General features: G+C 47.9%; 1 protein-coding gene across 1 annotated transcript in view; it reads right to left on the bottom strand.

Moving 5' to 3' along the window:
* Positions 1 to 20,340, bottom strand: part of LOC142012669 (scavenger receptor cysteine-rich type 1 protein M130-like) — a 32,795-nt gene that overhangs the window by 1,893 nt on the left and 10,562 nt on the right. Inside the window, exons 5-14 of the mRNA XM_074993361.1 lie at positions 20,108 to 20,236; positions 16,683 to 16,994; positions 11,670 to 11,720; positions 11,269 to 11,583; positions 10,883 to 10,918; positions 10,374 to 10,511; positions 9,120 to 9,200; positions 3,360 to 3,443; positions 2,470 to 2,559; positions 945 to 1,097 (exon numbers count right to left, since the gene is read on the bottom strand). Coding sequence (XP_074849462.1) covers positions 945 to 1,097; positions 2,470 to 2,559; positions 3,360 to 3,443; positions 9,120 to 9,200; positions 10,374 to 10,511; positions 10,883 to 10,918; positions 11,269 to 11,583; positions 11,670 to 11,720; positions 16,683 to 16,994; positions 20,108 to 20,236 — 1,389 coding nt within the window. The remainder of the gene's footprint in view (positions 1 to 944; positions 1,098 to 2,469; positions 2,560 to 3,359; positions 3,444 to 9,119; positions 9,201 to 10,373; positions 10,512 to 10,882; positions 10,919 to 11,268; positions 11,584 to 11,669; positions 11,721 to 16,682; positions 16,995 to 20,107; positions 20,237 to 20,340) is intronic.

Genomic DNA, 20,340 nt, shown 5'->3' with positions numbered 1-20,340 from the left:
ATCCACAGATTTGCAGGGCTCTGCAAATAACCCCTTCTAGAATTTCTATCTCAAATGCATCTGTGCACAGTGTCAGGGCAAGAGACTCCTCGCAACCATCATTTTGATCAGGGCTGCTTCCTTGCTGAATAATTCACATTCCCACCCAGAACTGGTTCACGTGGGTCAGTAGGAAGCCGACTTCTCAGCACCACCAACCCAAAGTGTTCAGAAATCAGGAGACAGCACTCAAATATCATGAGATTAGCTTCAAAGTCTTGAGATTGAAAATAAATCATTTTGGTTTCTGTTTGTCTTCTGGTTCCTGAGCCTTGACATTAAAGTTGGTTCATGATTTGAACCTTCTTTCTTCAGCTTCCTTTTGTAGAGTGAAAGCTGAGCTTCCATGTCAGTATCTATATCTCGGAGCTGCATCTTTTCCCAGATATCAGCTACGTCTACACTAGAAATCTAAGCTGATCTATGTTAGATCACTTTCTGAGCCAGCAGTAATTATTGTGATTGATCATGTCTGCACTGTCCTCCTTTTGCCTGTGGTGCACACTCTCACCAGGAGCTCTTCCGCTCACTTAAGCAAGGTGGTGTTGGAGCCTGAGAGCCTCGGCACTCAGTTCCCCTCCCCAGCTCCCTGCTTCCATCCACTGAGCGCATGGCTGCCCATTGCCCAAAACCAGCCCAGCTGGGAGAGGGAAGGCAGCCAAGTGAAGCCTGTCTGGAAAAAAGCCTGAGCAAGATTAGGCTTTAACTGGAAACCCCCTCCCCTCCACTCCCACCCCCACCATTTTCTTGTCAATTTCACAGCTCCAGCAGGGAGTCATGAATTTGACCAGGACGCCCAAGAGCTGATGGAAGTAAAACAATATTTGTACAGAAACGCGGTGCCTAACTCGGTAGTGAAACAAGCGATCATGACACAAGAATTGTAGCAGCTTTTCCCCACTCACCTTTCTGTGACTCCCTCTTCCTGTCATTCACCCCAGCGACCCCAGTAGCTTCCTGGGTATTCTGCCCTGAACTCCAGAAGTCCTCAGGGTCAGAAATGTCTCTAACATCGTCATAACCATCGGCTGGGACATCTCCATCCTGAGCAGGAGCCTCTGAAACAGAAACAGGAATTAATGGTGATAAGAAGAGACTGTCCACTGACTAGATACATCACTTACCCATTACACACCTTGTAGGAAGAGCCCTGAAGTACTGACACTTCCAGGGTGATAAGAAATCAAAAGTCCCCCCTTTTCTTCCTGCCATCTCAGTGCCAGAGGAATTTTACACAGATCACATTTATCTAACATATTAAGGACTTGAGGTATCTAAATTGCTGGAAGGAGCCTGAGAAACTCATGGATATGTGGGAGATCTGTAAGGAGGCAGCAAGGATGGAGGTTTACTGTCTAGGCTAAAGGAAGATTTCCCCACTACATTTTGTTATTGTACTAATTACATAGTTAGAAACAGATAAATGGAGAACTGGGCAAACTTTTTCTTTCTTCCACTTCCTAAATTTTTTACTATTGTTAAAATCTAGTTTGATCCATTTCACTGAACTAGTCTGGCCCATATAGTACCCTTGAGCTGCACCATCAGGCTGGGGCAAGATGTGGGTCTGTGAGTGAAATCTGTACATTTCTTCACCTGTCACAGTATGTGGGAAGCTCACGACTAAATCAGTAGACTCGACACAAGCAAGGACGGTTGAGAGGGACCATTACTGCCAAGCAGAAGGCTGTGCTGAGAGAGATTACCCCCTAACGTTGCGAGTCATGTCAGTGCATGTGAAAGTGAGTGCCAGGAACAGAGACTGGAGTTGTTCAGCACTGGCTGGAGCTGAACAAGCTTCTTCTGGAGTCACACTGTTTAGCTAATATGACTATTCCGATCTGCAGTACCACAAGCTTTACAGCTTCTTGCTTCCCTGAGTGTATCTCTGCACTGACTGTCTGCATGCATAGCCATGCTGTACAGGAAAATAGTTTGTCAAACAGCTGCTTGCAGAAGGCTTGATCCTGTAATAAGCCTGGCTCCCTGAGCTCCTGCTGACTGCAGCAGGACCAAGGATGCTTAGCAATTTGCAAGAGCAAACCCACAGTGCACAATTTTTCCATCTACAAAGACAATTACAGGTTGAACCCCTCGAGTCCAGCAACATCCTTAATCCTTTTAGTTGGCCAAACAATGGGTGTGGCCAAACTTCCTATGAGCCCATAAAGTTTACTTACAGCCACCAGTCCTGGCTCTCAGTGTTCTGTGCTGTTATTTAGCTGTAATTTACCTCCACATGTCTTCTAACAGCCCAGGAAGCAGTGGAAGTGTTAGTAATGCAGCTAAACAATATTAACCTCCTGTGGTCCAGCAACTTCGCTCATTTGGCACTAGTCAGGTCCCAAGGCCGCCAGACTACAGAGGTTCAACCTGTCTTATTTTTTTCCTGGGCTAATGCTGCTCCCAGGACGCAGATTCTTTCCTTACCTTTGTCATCTGTAGTCAGGGGGGCATCACTCAAGACAGGCTCCTCCACGTCTTCATAACCCAACTGAGAACCAGCTGGGGAAGCTCCTTCTGGAACAGCAAAAAACACACTCAGCTTTCCTGGAACACACCCAGTTTCCCAGCAGGTTTCGAGCTCCCCAGTAACTGCCTGTTGCATTGGAGCTCAGGCTGTTTTTCTGGGCTTTTGTAGAAGCCATCACAGGATAATCAAGGAGAAGAGGGAAAATCCTGGAAATACTGTGATCTAGGGAATGTGCCACCTTTACTTTCACATGAATATCTAGGGGCTCAGCCATTCCCCACTGAATCCAACAGCAAGGTTTTTGTGCCTTTCGGTGGGATAAGGTTCTGTGTTGGTCCTGACCTGCAGCTGGACACTCCAGAAGACAGAAGCAGCCACACCAAAACTAACCTTTGTGAATACCGTTGAACTCTATAAACTTTGTTTAAACCCTTAGCTTTTCGGGGTTAGATTGTGATTATGGCTTGTGTTCACACCAAGGAAGCAGCTGGGTAAATCACAGGCACAGATTAGGGGTGTATTTAATGGAAAGCACCAAATGTGAAATTCAGATTTTTCCATGCCAAATGAATATTCCTGGGCTCCGTTATTTGCACCTTCTCCCCTGGGGGAGGACAATATGAACTCGCACAGGAAGGAACAGGTACTGCTCACAAGTTTCCATCACAGGGTTTACTGGAAATCTTTGAAAGCAGTTAAATCTGATCCGATCAGAATGAATCCACTCAGTGCTGGCCCAAGAAACAGAATGCAGGAAAGGGATGGAGGGGAAATCCTTTACACAAAATGCCTAGGAATTAATTTCTCCATCCAGCTTTGGTTCCTTGTCTTTGTATGACCCCTTTACCTTGTTCCGATCTGGGATTGGTTTCCCCGTCGCTGTCCCCATTATAATATTGCTGTTTTGTCACTGAATCCACCGCAGTAGAGTCTGGAGAGACAACAAACAAGTGAGAGCTGTTAAACTGACCACTTGCTGATGATCCAAGAGTAGGATTTCCAGTATCAGTATATTCCAGGCATGGTCAAGGAGGGGCTTTTTTTACACTTGAAGTGCAGCTAGCAGAGAAACTATAGTCCAGTGCACTTTGTGGCTAGAATTCCTATTAACAGAAAGTCTTTTGAAAAACCATGCAAATCACTGAAAGAATTTCAAAACCAATTTTTGCTCTGTCTGACTGGTGCTGGTGGTGCAAGAGTGAGAGCCATAGAAAATTTCTCACAGCTGTATTTTATCAGAAAGCAGCATCATTTAGCAGTCAAACTTTTTCTGTGTGGACATTGGGTGCTAACAGACTATTCCTCATTTCAATAGGTTTTGATATAAGTGTTTCCTGGATGACAAGGATGTTTTCAGACTGTGGGTAACACTGGTATAAGAAAAAAAATCCAAGTGTTAAGTCATTATCGGAGGAAGATTTTGCATTCACTGTTAACATGCAAACCCAGGGATGCCTTATCTGCAGTGCATCACTTGCACACGACCAAGTGAGCAACCTGAAATGACATTACATAAAAATTCATTATGATTTTTTTTCTTAAACACCTTTCTGAACCAGAATTACAGGGAAAAAAAACACGTCAGTCACATGAAAATCAGGCCTAAATGGTCAAGAGACACTATTGTCAGTGTTCAGTAAAGAAACTGACACAGCGACCAAAGCTAGTTTTGTTAGGGCTTGGAACACTGCATATGCTCACTCATGTGAACCACTGTGCAGTGCAAATGGTTGGTTTGTACTTTTGCATAGCTCAGTTTTAAGTAAAATAAAATCCTTGTTTTAACTCTTGTGACTGAGTCAGGCCAGATGGCAGCAGGAGAGGGGTGGTAGTGGAAGGAAAGTGTATTAGCCCCAGATTTGTTTCCCACTTGCAAGAGGTCCAGAAAAAGAAGGGCAGCTAAGTCTTTGGAAAGCCAAATGCTGATTTAAAATCAGAAGGTGGCTCTCATAGACAGGCAGACCTGAGCAGCTGAAAAGGAGGGCATCATGCGGAGAAATATCTGAGTCCAAACCCTATTCGAATGCCTCCAAATTGGCAGAGGCGGCAGAGACTGGTCCTCCAGAACGCAGGAAGATTAGTGCTAGAAAGGACAATTTTGGTTAGGGCCAAGCCAAAGACTCAAGGTATGATGACAAGAAGGAAGGAGGTGACAGGGACCAGACCCTATTTTATAATAAGGGACCTTCTATACTGGGTTTGCCCCAGTCTGGGGGGTCGAAGCGACAGCAGCTCCTAGTACTTCAAAAGCACCAGAAAGCTGTATTAATCCTTGCTCAGACTCATCTTTTTGGGGAGGCATGTGGGGGGAGGGGAAAAACTTTAGCATGAGTCCTACAAAGTTTCTTCTCTCCTGGAGTGCACAAAGACGAGCAGAGGTATCTGAGTGTCAACTGCACAGCCCATTTCGTACTCCTTCCTGTCATAAAGGCCCCGTTTGAGCATATAGCCATAGTGGGATCCCTGGAGAAGATGAGCCGGGACCACCAAAATATACTTGTAGTCCTGGACTATGCAAATTGGTATCCAGAAGCCATTCCCCGGTGAAACACACCCTCTAAAACAATAGCCGAAGCACTGGTGGAAATTTTTGCCCGACTGGAGCAGCCAAAGGAACTCCATTTATATCAAACTTAATAAAGGACCTATGTGCCCTGCTCTAAACAAATACCATGAGGCTCTCAACTGATCATCCACAAACAGACGGGCTGGTTGAAAAGTTCAGCTGAACTCTCAAATCTATGACAAGGAATGTAGTAAGTAGGGAAGGGAAGGAGCGGGTTACTCTACTACCTTACCTTATGCTTGCCTCGGGTGCCTCAGGGCTTGACCGGCTTTTCTCCCTTTTAATTATTATATGGGAGCCTCTCCCATGGCATATGAGATATTGCCAGAGAGATCTGGGAGGAGGAAACCAACATGGGGAAAGATACACAAATGCATATGTTCTGCAGATGCGAGAACAGATAGCCTGAAACACCCCAGCCAGTCCTATGGGAACATCTGGGAGAGGCGCAGGAGGCCCAGTAAAACCATTAAATCTGCCAGGCAAAAGCTCAGCAGTTCCAACCAGGGAGTCGGGTGATGGTATTATTTATTACCCATGGCAGAAAGCAAACTCTTGGCCCAAGGCAAGGTCTCTAAGAGTTGGTGGAAACTGTGGGGGAAGTAAACTTCAAGGTATGGTAGCTGGGATGCTGGAAACAAATCTGTCACATTAATCTTTTGAAACCTGGGCAAACCCAAGAAGCATATAGTTGTCTAGAGGCCCTGGTCCAGGGAGACAGCCTGCACCAGCTGATGACGATATCCCTTGATTTAACATGAAACCAAAATAACAAGGTGTCTCAGATGATCAACCAGTACCAGGTTGTGTTCTTGCTGAAGCAAGATGAACAACTGAGCCGTATCACCACATTTTCAGAAATCCGTGGGCCAAGGTAACACTAAGGCCATACAAGGTCCCAGCAGCAATGAGGGAAGAAATCAAGGCCAATCTAAAAAGAATACTGGAACTGGGAATCATTAAGGAGACCCACAATGATGGTCCAGCCTGACTGTGTTGGTGCCTAAACTCGATGGCACCCCTAGACTTCACAAACGACTAATGATTTCCGCTGGCTGAACGAGGTACCTAAATTTGACACATACCCCAACTTCTGCATTGCTGAGTTAGTTGACTGCCTGTTCAACGCCCATTTTCTAACGCTCGATTTAACAAATGGATCCTGGCAAATCCCCTCGGTCAGTGAGGCAAAATTAAAAACTGTTTTCTTGTGCTTGGGCCAGTATAGTCTTCTCCGTTTCAGACTGCATGCGGCACCTTCCAGCTTCTCATGGATAAGCTCCTGTGCCCCCGTACCAGCTACGGGAGATCACTTGGAAAAGGTGGACGTGGAACTGGATACCCTAATGTGGGCCATCCTTACAGCCAAGCTGGCCGCATGTGCTGTGGGGCTAGCTGAAGCTAAATACCTTGACTACGTCATAGGAAGGGACATGGTCAATCCTTGACTGAACAAGCCTGAGGCTATTGAAAATTGGCCCTGGCTCAATTGGAAAAAAGGAAATCCAAACATTCCTGGTTATGGTAGGACACTACCAATGACTCATCTCCCACTTTGCCCCCAGAGCATATCTCCCAGCATATCTGATAAAAGCCTGGAATCGTGGTGTGGCTAAGTGGACTGATGCAGTGCAGAAAGCATTCACAGATCTGTGACTAGCCCTCTGCAGTAATCCTGTGCCTATTGCTCCATTTTTAACAAAGAATTAATTCTCAGACAGACATATCCAAGGTGGGATTGGAAGTTGTCCTATCACAGATGGCCAGGGACAAAGAACACCTGGTCCTCTACCTTCACACGAAACTCCTGCTGAGAGAACAGAAATATGTAGCAGTCAAAGGGGAATGCCTCCCCATTAAGTGGGCCATGGAAATGCTGTGTTACTACCTCCTGGGCCAATAATTTATCCTTGTGAACAACTATGCACTTCTTCAGTGGATACAGAGCACCAAAGAGAAGAATACAAGGGTAACCAGGTGGCCCCTGTCCCTGCAACTTTTCCATTTCCTCATACAACACCAACCCAAAAGCTGTCATAGCAACGTAGATGGTCTGTGGTGGGTACCTTTCCCAACCCCATGGTGTTGAGCCGTATGGTAAGGGGATATCTGATAGAGTCAGGCCAGAAGGCTGAAGGAGAGTGGAAGAAGGAAAGTACATTGGCTCCAGATTAAATAGGTTTCTTTTCCTGTGATCAAATAAAAAGGGCTAATCCAGAACAATCAGAGGTTTTCCAGGACTAAGTACGACAGGCTAATCAAAACACCCGGAGCCATTTAAGAACTTCCTGGTACTGTTTAAAAGCACCTTTCCACTAGCTCACTGAGTGCAAAGAGCAGGGGACAGAAGTCTCTGTGGAAGGTCTGGGAGGGACAAATGCCATCATGTACCAGGACAAAAAGCCTGCAGTAAAGGAGGTGCCGGGAAGGGCTGCGGAGAATTGTAGCTGTCATGCAGCTGATACTGGGAATATTATAGACAGGTGCTGTCAGGGTTCCTGAGATGTAACCCAGAGATGAGGGTAGGCCTGGGTTCCCCCCGACCCCTATTCCCTAATCTCCTATATGCCATGAGAGAGAGAAAGTTGATTCAGAGAGTGGGACACACCACAGGGGAAGGACTAATTTGGAAAAGTGCAGGGAAAGGCAAGGGCAAGTTTGTGATCCCCGGGAAGGTGTCTAAACTGAAGACTGCCATGAGCCTGAGAGACAAACGCTCCGCCTGAAAGCACAGGAGACGCAAAGGTGGAGAAAGCTTTGTCACACTATACAATGCAGCTCAAAAGAAAAGCTTGTGGGAACTTAACTCTGGGATACAGCCCCAGAGCAAAGTTACTGGGACCTTTTAACGCTGCAGGACCAGACAGTGCAGAAGCCAGAGCACAGATGACAACACCCTGACTGGCCATGAGGAGATGTCTATCTGTTTTAACAGAAGAGGAGAGTAAAATGCCTGCTCTGTGTACTCTGTTGATTTGTTGCTAAATATTACAATGTCCTGAGTCCACCAAGAATAGGTGTTAGCGCTGAGCACTCAGAAGGGTAAAGTTGGGTTTCTTATGCTCTGAGTACCACGAGGATGGGTAGTGGTGGAAGACCCATATTGTACCCCAAGAACTTATGAGGCAGGGTAGGCACAGAAACATAAGTTGTATGGATAACACCACTTCTTAAAACAAAACACTCCCCCTCCTCCACCTTGATGATCGATTGGGCCACACCCCTGCCCGGACCACAACGTGTAGCCAATGGGAAATGCTCAGAGAGCTGTGCAAACTCCCAGACTGAGAGCAGCATGCTCCCAGCTGATCAACATTGCATCAAAATGGTACAAAGGACCATGGCTCAAGTTACCCCCATCTCCTGGGCTGATCTCTGATCCCAGCAGCTGTGGTGGGTGAGGAGCACAAAACATCCCCTGCTCCAGCAGTTTTCGAATGACGCCATAGCCTGGTACCAAGAGCAGTCACTTCCCGCCCCACCTTAGTTCCACTCCAAGGCCGCAGGATGTTCAGCTGGGACTGCTTCTTGTGTGACTAGGGCCGAGGTGGGGAAGGGGGCTCACACAAAGGCAGATTTCCATTTTGTGGGGTGCTGGGGCAGAGAAAGTGAGGGCCCCTCCCGACTTCTTATACCTGCCGTCCCCTGCCCACCTCCTGGTGCCCCTGCCGGGAAACAGGGTCAGGATGGAGGGCTGCCATGGTTTCCTGACTGGAGCATTGAGCAGGCACTCTCAGTGAGGCTCGCCCGCATTCCACAACCCTGCACCACGGTACGAGTGGCTGACAAAGTGGGTAAGGGCATGGGCGCACTGTTTTTTCTGGGACCCCCTCAATTGGCCAGGGCCCCTGGGCACACAGCTTGTTGGCCAACTGGGTAATCTGTTACTGCATTTACATGACTCCACGAACTGGTTTCTCCATAGACCCAGACTCCACAGCAGTCAATAGTTCAGGGGGCAGGTGGCTGAGGAAATCTAGCTGTAGATCATGGTCTTAAGATAGAAATAAAACTATTTCCAAAAATAAGAGCCCCACAGACCTGCACGACCCAACTTCTGTTTCTCTCTCATCAGGTTATAATCAATGTCCTCATACACGGGATCTGAGGATATTGTTGCACCTGGAAGACAAAAATAAAAGAACAGAGTTTGCCCAGGGTGATAGAAGTGACAGCTGGGAATCCCAATTAGATCATCCAGCCCCACAACCTGAGGTCAGTGCAGGACTAAGAAAAAAAATGTATGTTCCCAGTGCTTTGTCCAGCCTAAATTTCAATTGGCAGGAGACAGAGACCATGGCTAGTTCACGGTCCCAAGTCTCTGTTCATAGTTAGTCTGAAATATACAACTATACGTTAATCTCATTACTCCTTTTACTCTCCCTGGTATTATCTGAAAAAATTCCTCTCCCAAACAGGCGTTTACAGCTCTTCGCACAAAAACACTTGCAGGTATATACTTCGTGCTTGTATGCATAATACCCACAATCCCTAGCCAGTAACTAGCCAAAGTTTTTGCAATTGTTTAAAAAACAAGTGAAACTAACAAATACTGGAATTGTCTTTGATTTTTGGCGATTATCACCCAAACTCTTTCCCAGCATTTCTTCTTCAAATCCTCCCTTCTCCTGAATCTCTCTCTTCAGTGTCCTCCTTCACACCCCCTTTCTTGTACTTTCCCAAAAGTGATCTGTCTTTTGAGCCAATATTTACAGTCCCTCTAATCCTCTATATGTTATTTCTGTGTCACCACTGCCCTCAAATGCATCAAGTTAGTATCATCCAAAAGTGTTATGTTCTCTTGGTCATTTCGACAGCCAGATCATCTATGATACGAGAGGTTGAACATCTCTAATCTTGTACCCCCCGGGGCCTGACCAGTGTCAGATGAGATAATTTGCTAGACCCCGGGAGGACAATATTGTCTACATCTAGCAGCATTACCAACACTTTCACTGCTTACTGGGCTGTTGGAAGACATCTCGGGGTAAATTACAGCTAAATAACAGCACAGAACACTGAGAGCCAAGACCCGGGGCTGGAAACAAACTTTATGGGACTGTGCGAAACCTGACCACGCCCATGATAAGTGGTCCACCCGGCTAATTAAAATCATGCCAGGTTATGGATGTTGCCAGATGAGAAAAGTCTGCATTAGAGAGGTTCAGCCTGTGTTATATAAGACTGGATTAAGCACGGATCTGAGGTCCCCTTACAGTTCTGCCCATACTCCTCTCCTCAGCTACAGCTACCCCAGAAGCATTTCACAAAGTGACCCCCCCGCCGAGGACGCACCTCTGCGCTGGGCCCTGGCCCTTTGCACCTGCATGCCCAGAATGATTATGACCACGCAAAGCAGGACCCCCAGGATAATGCAGATGATGACAGGCACCGTTACTCTCCCACTCTCGCTTGGACGGTGGCTGGGAAGATCTGGAAGGAAATGGGTAATAGGGAGACGTTATCCTGTCGAAGTCAGGGGAACCCAGAGGAGCTCCCCAGTCTCTTATTGAACCAGGAGGAAGCAAATTAACCAGCTGGGATGTGGGGGTGGGGGTGGGGCCTGAGCATCGCCCACAGGCTGCTGTTTAAATCATGGCCCTGCAGGTGTTCTCAGCTCGAGCCAAAGAGCAACAACTGACCTGCTCAGCACCCCCTGCGACTCCCACTGGAGAGTCACTCACCCCTTAGATTTCACACTCTGTGTAATGCAGCTCATTCGCTCAGGCTGGGGGGTTCCAGCTCATCGCTCTCTGACCCTGGCTCCAGGGCAATTTAACCCTCCATTTGGCAGAGAATGTTACCTGTTTTAGCCAGCGCAGCTGTCGTCAACGTCACACCTGCAAGGGGAAAAGGCAGGAGAGTTGGAGTGTGGGCGAGGAGATGAGCCATTAACGTGATTGTTCATTTTAGTCCCCGTGTGCCTCTGCACATCACCTTCATTTCACCCATTATCCCTTCCTCAGAGCAACACAGGCTCAATGGCCTCGCCTGTGCTGGATAAAGGAAGCAACGTGATCCGATGTCACAGCACGTCCAAATCAAAAACGGTTCCATCCCATCCCATCCATTGTCAACCTCCATGAAAGAAAAAGGAGGCCTGGTCTATAGGTTTGCTCTGTCAGGTGCTCTGGCAACTGCTCTCCCTTAAAACTTATATAGTGAAGTAGAAACATCTCCTGTCACTCACCCGAGCAATTCACTGCAGCATCCTCCTGATGACCACAGATGCTCGCACCCCAGGGCATGGCAGGACAGTCCCAGAGAGACAACTCTGTCCCTTTGCAGTTCACTTTCTCCACCCAGATGGGACCAGTCCCCGCACCGAATGAAGCCTTGCCTGGAGCAGACACGGCAGCGCCACAGCCCAGTTGTTTACACACAACGTGAGCATCCACCATGTCCCAGGAGTCATCACAAACTGTTCCCCACGAGCCACGGTACCAAACCTCCACTCTGCCCGAGCACCTGTCCTCTCCTCCCACGAGGCGCACCTTCTCCTGGTCTGGAAATGCAGAAACCTCACACGTTAGTGAGACAGCTGGGAAAGTCCTTAGGGACTGACGAGGAGACACAAAGAGACAGAGATACCTGTGCAGCTTGTAGAGTTTGGGCATTCAGCAAAAGATATCCCTTTCTTTCCTGTGGAGATAAAACGGGGAGGTGAATTGACGAGACAGCATATGTACATAAAGACAGAGCAGGGTTTGTAGGTATTTCAAACCTGTAATACCAACACTATAAATTGGCCTAAAGCTAAAATCTGAGCACTTAGAATAATTAGGGCCCTGCAAATCAATGAGCGTGTGCAGATGTGGATGTGGGTATCGGCAGCTCATTTTTGCGGACAGATATGCGGATGTGGATACAAATTGTGGATCTAGAACCCTGCAAACGTGTGGATATCTGCTTTGCATCCACAGATGTCGATGCAGATATCCAAGGATCATTTTTGCAGAAGACGATGCAGATCTCAATTTTGTATTCCTGCAGTTCACTGTGGCCATTTGGCTATTTTCATGATCCTCTGGATTCGGGAGACTGTGATCAGTTCCCTGCTGACATGCATTTGTCTTTATGTAGTTGGCAGGATAGTATATCTAGGGATTTCTATGGCACAGCTCTCTATGTCAATATAGACACAGGGGGAGGGGAGCTTAGTGCAGGTAATCCATATCCCCAGCCCAGCAGTGCCAACAGCCGCCGCGGAGCATGGTGGGAGGGGCGCCTGGCTCTGTACTCAGGAAGGGGCAGGGCCAAATGCAGTCAGCCCTCAGCGCCGTCCAGACCTTAGTGTTGCTTCCTACACACACACACACACACACACACACAACTTCCTACACACACACACACACACACACACACACACACTCCCACACATACACACACACACACACAGCTGCATGCAGTGGGAGCAGCACTGCTGGGACACTTCCAAGGGTCCCAGAGTTGTGGCCGTTGCCACAGCCAAAGTCGCTGTGGCAGCATCCAGGCCTGGGGATAACTGCCCCCAAACCTGCCATTAGCAGCTCTGCCCAAACCTAATGTTATTGACATGATTAATGATATCACTCAGGAGTGTGGATTTTTCACATCCTGTGCAACTTCAATGGGATGGCATCATTTTTTAGTGTGGACCAGCCTGGAGTCTCCACTCAGGCAACATTCCTGAACCCCTGCATGGAGACTGGACTGGAAGAGACACATGAACTGAAACACACCCTGGTTGCTGGGAGAACCAGTTAAAGAGGCATTTTAATATCCAGAAGGGGCTGCATAGGAGCTCCAGGTCTGTGTGTTCCCATGCTCTTAGGCAGTGTATTGGTGCTGGTGATGGTCCTAGACCAGGACTTAGACCTGTTTTCTTCTAAGACCTGTGTCTCTGCCCTCAATCTCTTGTGACACCTTGGGCAAGTTACTTCAGCCCCACATGCATCTGCTTCTCCTCCCACGTGCCCCGTCTGTCACCGCTGTAAACTCATGTAGCCGGCCATGGCTCACCACCACTGATCCCTCTGCTGGTCAGTCTGGGAATTCCTTCTTCAGTCTTAGCACACCCTCTGCTGGCTGCGACTTTCTTGCCTGTTACTGACCTCCATTTAAAGTCTCCACCACCTTTTGTCAGGCTCCGTGTTCCTCCCGGACTGCAGTACCCCGTACGCTGGGTACTGCCCTTCCGGTGGCAGCCACACCTGGTCTTCTCCCTCCCTGGGGGAACCCAGTTACCTTGTTTCAGTGACCCCCTGTCATTCATCATCTGGCCTCTCCCCACAGAGACAAACTGCAGTCTGGATTGGGAACTCATTATTGGCAGTCGGTGGGGCGGGGAGAGGTTGGACCTGCTGCCTATTCTTCCCCTGACTTCTCCTCTGCTGCCCTCGCACTTTCATGGGCCCCTGTGGCTGAGCCTCACTCTGGGGTTTCTTCAGGCCAGAGCCTCCCTGGCTCGCACTGCCTTTCCAGCAAATCTCCGTCCACGGTATCCCTGCAAGTAGGCAACTCCGTCCCTCTCCTGCTGAATAGTAACAGAGAGGGAGCCGTGCTAGTCTATACACTATCAAAACAAAAAGCAGTCAAGTAGCACTTTAAAGACTAGCAAAATAGTTTATTAGGTGAGCTTTCGTTGGACAGACCCACTTCTTCAGACCATAGCCAGACCAGAACAGGCTCAACATTTAAGACACAGAGAACCAAAAACAGTAAGTAAGCCGGACAAATCAGAAAAAGATAATCAAGGTGAGCAAATCAGAGAGTGGAGGGGTGGGGGAGAAGATCAAAAATTAGATTGAGCCAAGTATGCAGACGAGCCCCTATAGTGACTCAGAAAGTTCACATCACGATTTAAACCATGTGTTAACATTCTGAATTTGAATATAAATGTCAGTTCGTCCACTTCCCTTTCTACAAAGGAGCGATAATTTCTTTTCAGTAACACACATACCCTGAGGTCATTGACAGAATGCCCCATTCCATTAAAATGTTGACTAACTGGTTTGTGGATCTGGAGTGTTTTGATGTCTGTTTTGTGCCCGTAGACCCTTTGTCTAAGGGAGTTAGAAGTCTGTCCAATATACAAAGCATCTGGGCATTGTTGGCACATGATGGCATATATGATGTTAGTAGAGGAGCATGAGAAAGTGCCCATGATTCTGTGAGTAACCTGGTTCGGTCCAGTGATGGTACTTCCAGAGAAGATATGTGGACAAAGCTGGCAGTGGGCTTTGTTGCAGGGAAAGGTACCAGGACTGGTGTTCCTGGGGTATAGACTGTGGCTGTTAGTGAGGATCCTCATGAGGTTGGGAGGTTGTCTGTCGGAGAGAACAGGCATGTCACCCAGGGCCTTCTGGAGTGTAGCATCCTGATTAAGAATAGGTTGTAGGTCTTTAATAATTCATTGCAGTAGTCTGAGTCGGGGGCTGTAAGTGATGACCAGTGGTGTTGTGTTCTTGGCTTTTTTGGGCTGATCTTGGAGTAGCTGGTTTCTGGGTATTCGTCTGGCCCTGTCGATTTGTTTTTTTACTTCTCCTGGTGGGTAGTTCAGGTCTATGAAAATTTGGTAAAGTTCTTGTAGTTTTTGGTCTCTGTCAGTTGGATCAGAGCAAATGTGATTATACCTAAGAGCCTGACTGTAAACAATGGATCTAGTCACGTGTGCAGGATGGAAACTAGAAGGGTGTAGATAAGTATAGCGATCAGTAGGTTGATTAGTACAGTAGTGTCCAGGAAATGTATCTCTTGCATGTTGTAATCGAGGCATAAGTTGATGGTGGGGTGTAGATTGTTAAAGTCTCTGTGGAAGTCTTCTAGAGCCTCTGTACCATGGGTCCAAATCATAAAGATGTCATCAATGTATCTTAAGTAGAGGAGTGGTAATAGGGGACGAGAGCTGAGGAATCGTTGTTCCAGGACAGCCATAAATATATTCGCATATTGTGGGGCCATGCGGGTGCCCATAGCAGTTCCACTAATCTGGAGGTATAAATTGTCCCCAAAACGGAAATGATTGTGTGTGAGAACAAAGTAACAGAGGTCAGACACCAGATTGGCTATGGTGGCATCAGGGATGGGTTCCTGATTGCTTGTAATCCGTCTTTATGTGGAATATTAGTGTACAGAGCCTCTACATCCATTGTGGCAAGGATGGCGTTACCAGGAACTTTTCCGATGTTTTGTAATTTCCTCAGGAAGTCGGTGGTATCTCGCTCGTGTGAGAGTGAGCTCTGTCTGTCCAGGAGCTCTTCCTATAGGGTCCTGATTGGCTCCCTTCAGCCTTTTTCTGATTGTCTCCTGGCCCCAGCTTTCTCTCAGGGCTGTTTTAATGCCTTATCGCCCAGGGTAGGGCGGGACCACCCGGTGACAACTCTTTAGAGCAATGTCTCTCTCAAGTCTGTGTTTATACGGGGCCTTTGGAGACTTTAGGTGTTACAGTAATATAAATAATACTTCAGATATGGATCTATTGAACTTGACAGCCCAGACCTCTGATTTTTATCCCCGGGAAATTATTTAACCATAAAGACATAACACTGATGTTCTTCACTGGATGACTCTTAATGGATCTCCCCAGGAGACTGATCCAATACCCATGGAAGCCAACAAGTCAAAAAAGGGGGTCAAGTGGTTAAAACATTGGCTTAAACACAATTGATTTGCAGCCAGTTCCTCATCATAATCCAGGCTCCTTGGGACAATTTTATGCCTGTTCCCCACCTATAACATGGGAACAATAGTGCTTTGTGGAAAGCAGTGTTCGTGCCTGGGTGACACTTGTGTTTACCACAGGAGAGAGCAGGGTTCTGATCCCCATTTTGGCAGCTCTTGAAGTGGAGAAGGAAGCACTGCTTATTGAAAATGGCTATGCAAGGCTTTGTTAACAGTGTTTACGTACCTACATGAGGAGGAGGTTTCTGAGCGAAAATAGCTTTTTAATCTGGTTGGTCCTGCATTACGCAGGGGGCTGGACTCTATGACCTCCTCAGGTCTCTTCCAGCCCTCGGATTCTACGACTACATTCCGCTGTCTGTGACCACGGACACTGAAAATAAGTTTGTACCATTGCTGTGCTAAAAGAATTGAACTCTGCATGTCTCAAAAGAAAGTGACAATGTACAACACCACCACTGCCTCAAAACCTCTCAGTGAGTTAGATTTCTCTTTTGAGTATTTATTTAGCACAAATCATTTACAACTAGAGGCCTGGCTGCAGCTCCACTTGCAAGCAGCCACTGGGCTGGAAGAAAGTTCTAGACAGAAACTTGTAAAACACATCCCAAGTGTATGGGCTGGGCCCTGTGCTGACTAGGTGCGGGGGAGGGCTGGCACAGTGTGGGGGGCTCCTTTGGGGGCTGAGGCGGGCCCTGCGCTATCTGAGGAAGGGTGGGGCTGGCATGGCTTGGGGGGTTCTGAGGGGGAATGGGCCGGTCCCTGCCCCGCCCGGGGGAGGCGTGAGGCTAGCACAGTGGAGGGGAGTGTTGGGGGATGAGGCCAGGCCCAGCACTGTCCAGGGGGAGGGGCTGGGGCTGGGGCTGGCACAGTGCGGGGAGTGGGGGAACATAATAGAACATTGTCCGGACAGACACAGCAAAAATAATATATATGATTTACCTTCACAAGATATGTGGGTTTCTCCGCTGGCACTACATGACTCCTGACTCCATGGGGCTGACTGGCATTGCCACAGAGAGCTGTGATGCTTCTCGCATCGAATCCCATCCACCCAGCGGGGGCCAGAGCCTGTTCCGAATGGAGAATCACTTAAAAGAGTTCCACTCTCTCCACAGTCCAAGTGTTTGCAGATAAGTGCTCTGGTGACTGCATCCATAGGACTGTTACAAACGCTGCCCCACATCCCATTGTAGAAAGCTTCCAGACGCCCTGTACATGCACTGCCATTCACCAGTCTCAGATCCATCAGCCCTAGAATGAAACACGGAAGTTGGCGAACTGGTTGTGATGTTTTCTGATTCTGAAACTCAATGTGGTTTGAAGATTGAATCCCTGAGATCGCTAGCAAGCCTGCACCTTCTGCTGTAGAAACAATATTCATTTCATGAGTCAGAGAGACCCTTCTGGAGACCAATGACAGAAATATTAGCAAGGAACTGTTATTTAAAATGAACTATGCACCAACAGTTATACATAGAGGTACCCAGGGTTCAGAACTTAATCCATGTCCTAAAGGCGAGGAAACAATGCAATATTTTAGGAACCCTTTGGTCTCCTTAAAGTCTCATGGGGGACTTTACTCACCCTGTCATTTGTTGGGAGCCCAGTACAGCAGCACACAGACAACCCAGGAAGTTTTTGGAGAAGGGTGGGGACAACTTTCTGGTATAAGTGCTGAAGGAACCAACCAGGGGCTGTGCACAACTTGACCTGCTGCTCAGAAACAGAGAAGAACTAGTAGGAGAAATAGAAGTGGGCAGCAACCTAGGCTGCAGCAATCATGAGATGGTGGATTTCAGGATCCTGACAAAAGGAAGAAAGGTGAGCTGTAAAATACAGACCCTTGATTGCAGAAGAGTGGACTAACATGGGCAGGGTCCTCTGGGAAGCTAATACGAAGAGAAAGAAGTCCAGGAGAACGGACGGTATGTTAAATAGGTCTTATTCAAGGGAGAGGAACAAACCATCCTGTTGCTCAGTAAGAGAAGCAAATACGGTGGGCAACAAGCTTGGCTTGCCAGGGAAATCCTTGGGAGCTTAAACTCAAAAAAGGATGCATATAAGAAGTGGAAACTTGGACAGATGACGAAGGAGGAGTGTAACTATGCAATAGTCCCTCGAGTTACGTGAGGGTTGCATTCCCACACATCCTCGTGTAACTCGAATTTCATGTAAGTTGAGGGGCAGCTTTTCTCCCTGGGTGGAATGCATGTTCTGCAGCTGGGGAAGCAGCAGAAGCATCTGAAGCTCTTTTTGAAAGGTAATTCTTAGATCACAGAGGCATTTGGGGAGGATTAAGCCTGGCGGTGGGCTGGGGCCATGGGAAGGGGCAGGGGTTTTAAGCCTGGGGTGGGTTAGGGCTGGGGGGGGTCAGTGGGGTGGTGAGTCAGGGTCACACAGCCCTTTGGGGGGTTGAGCTGGAGCTGTGCAGTGTGGGGGTGAGCCAGGGATATGCAGGGGGGTGAGCCGAAGATGTGGGTGGGGGGTGAGCCATAGTGGTGATGGCATGGACCCAGAGCTGGGTATGATAAGTGGGGAGAGCCAGTGCCAGGCGTGGAGGTGGGTGGGAAGGAGCTGGGCATAGGGGAGGGTGAGCTGGGGTTATTGTATTGCTCAAGAGGACAGGGGAGTAATCAGGCAGACAAATTCACAATTGGAGCTGCAACTAGCAAGGGATGTGAAGGGTAACAAGAAAGGTTCCTTCAGGCATGTTAACAATAAGAGGGTGGTCAGGGATGGAGTGGGGCCGTTACTGGATGACAGAGATAACCTGGTGACAGATGATGTGGGAAAAGCTGAAATACTTAGTGCTTTTTTTGCCTCTTTTTTCGAAGACAAGGTCAGCTCTCAGGCTACTGCATGAGGCAATGCAATACGGGAAGGACGTGGGCAGCCCTTGCTGGGAAAAGACCAGGTTAAGAGCTATTTAGGAAAGCTAGACATACACAAATCCATGGGTCCAGATTTAAAGCATCCAAGGGTACTGAGGGGATTGGCAAATGTCATTACAGAGCCTTTGGCCGTCATCTTTGAAAACTCGTGGACATGGGGAGGTCAATGAACGTGATATACCCTTAGTTGAGCAAAGCTTTCGATACAGTCTCCCACAATATTCTTGCCCATGAGTTCCAGAAGTTGGGATTGGATAAATTTGATTGGACTGTAGTGTGGATAGAAAGCTGGCTAGACAATCTGGTCCAATGGGTAGTGATCAATGGCTCAAGATCTGGCAGTCAATTTCAGGTGGAGATCCCCAAGGATCACTTCTAGGGCCAGTAATCTGCAACATCTTTATTAATGACCTGAATGAGGGAGTGGATTGCACCCTCAGCAAACCTGTGGATGACACTAAGATAGGGGGACAGGTAGGTATGTTGGAGGGTAGGAATAGGGTCCAGAGTGACCTAAGTAAATTAGAGGATTGGGCCAAAAGAAATCTGATGAGATTCAACAAGGAAAAGTGCAGAGTCCTGCACTTGGGATGGAAGAATCCCAAGCATTGTTACAGGCGGGGGATGACTGGCTAAGTGGCAGTGAAGTAAAAAAGGACTTGGGGATTACAGTGGATGAGACGATGGATGGGAGCCAAGAAAGCTAATGGTATATTGGGGTGCATTAGGCAGAGCATTTCCAGAAGACCTAGAGAAGTTATTACTCTCTTCTAGTTTGCACTGGTGAGGCCATATCTGGAGTATTGCATCCAGTTCTGTGCCCCCCCTATAGAAAGGATGTGGATGCATTGGAGAGGGTCCAGTGGAGGGCATTGAAAATGATTAGGGGGCTGAAGCACATGACCTACAAGGAGAGGCTGAGGGGTGTGGCCTTATTTAGTTTGCAGAAGAGAGAAGTGAGGGGGAATTTGATAGCAGCCTTCATCTCCCTGAAGAGGGACTCTAAACAGGATGGAGAGAGGCTGTTCTCAGTTGTGACTGATGGCAGAAAAAGGAGCAATGGTCTAAAGTTACAGAGGGGAGGTGTGGGTTAGATATAAGGAAAAATTGTTTCACCAGGAGGCCGGTGAAACACTGGAATGCATTCCTGAAGGAGGTGGGGGAATCTCCATCCCAAGAGGTTTTCCCAGGTGGGCAATGTCCGGGCTGGGATGATTTAGTTAGGGTTGATCCTGCTTTAGGCAGGGGGCTGGACTCTCTGACCTTCCAAGGTCCCTTCCAGCCTCAGGATTCTATGATTAGCTATTGTCAATGTAGATTTCTTAAAAGTGACCATTGCAGGTAGGTAGGTTGGGAAGAAAGACAGAGAAAGAGAGAGAAACTTTCTGTTATACTCTTCACTCTCCTCTAGTACCACCATATTTCTGCAAATCCCCTGGCAACCCAGCTCATGAGACCATTCACAGAGCAGACCTGAGCAGAGAACTCCCGCATCCTCTTTGTGTCTGCAGTTGTGCTGGCCCCAGCCCCTGGAAGGACACTCCCAGAGCTCGGATTCATTCCCAGTGCACTTCACATCGTCCAGCCAGATCTGCCCAGATCCTTGTCCATAATGAGCAGAGACAGTGGCATTGATGGCGTGTCCACATCCCAGCTGTTTGCAAACCACATCGGAGTCTGGCAGGTCCCAGGCATCATCACAGACT

The sequence above is a fragment of the Carettochelys insculpta genome, chromosome 1, assembly GCF_033958435.1.
Source record: "Carettochelys insculpta isolate YL-2023 chromosome 1, ASM3395843v1, whole genome shotgun sequence".
NCBI classification, from domain to species: domain Eukaryota; kingdom Metazoa; phylum Chordata; order Testudines; family Carettochelyidae; genus Carettochelys; species Carettochelys insculpta.
The sequence above is the reverse complement of the archived record's forward strand: the minus strand, read 5'-3'. Positions and strand labels throughout refer to the sequence as shown.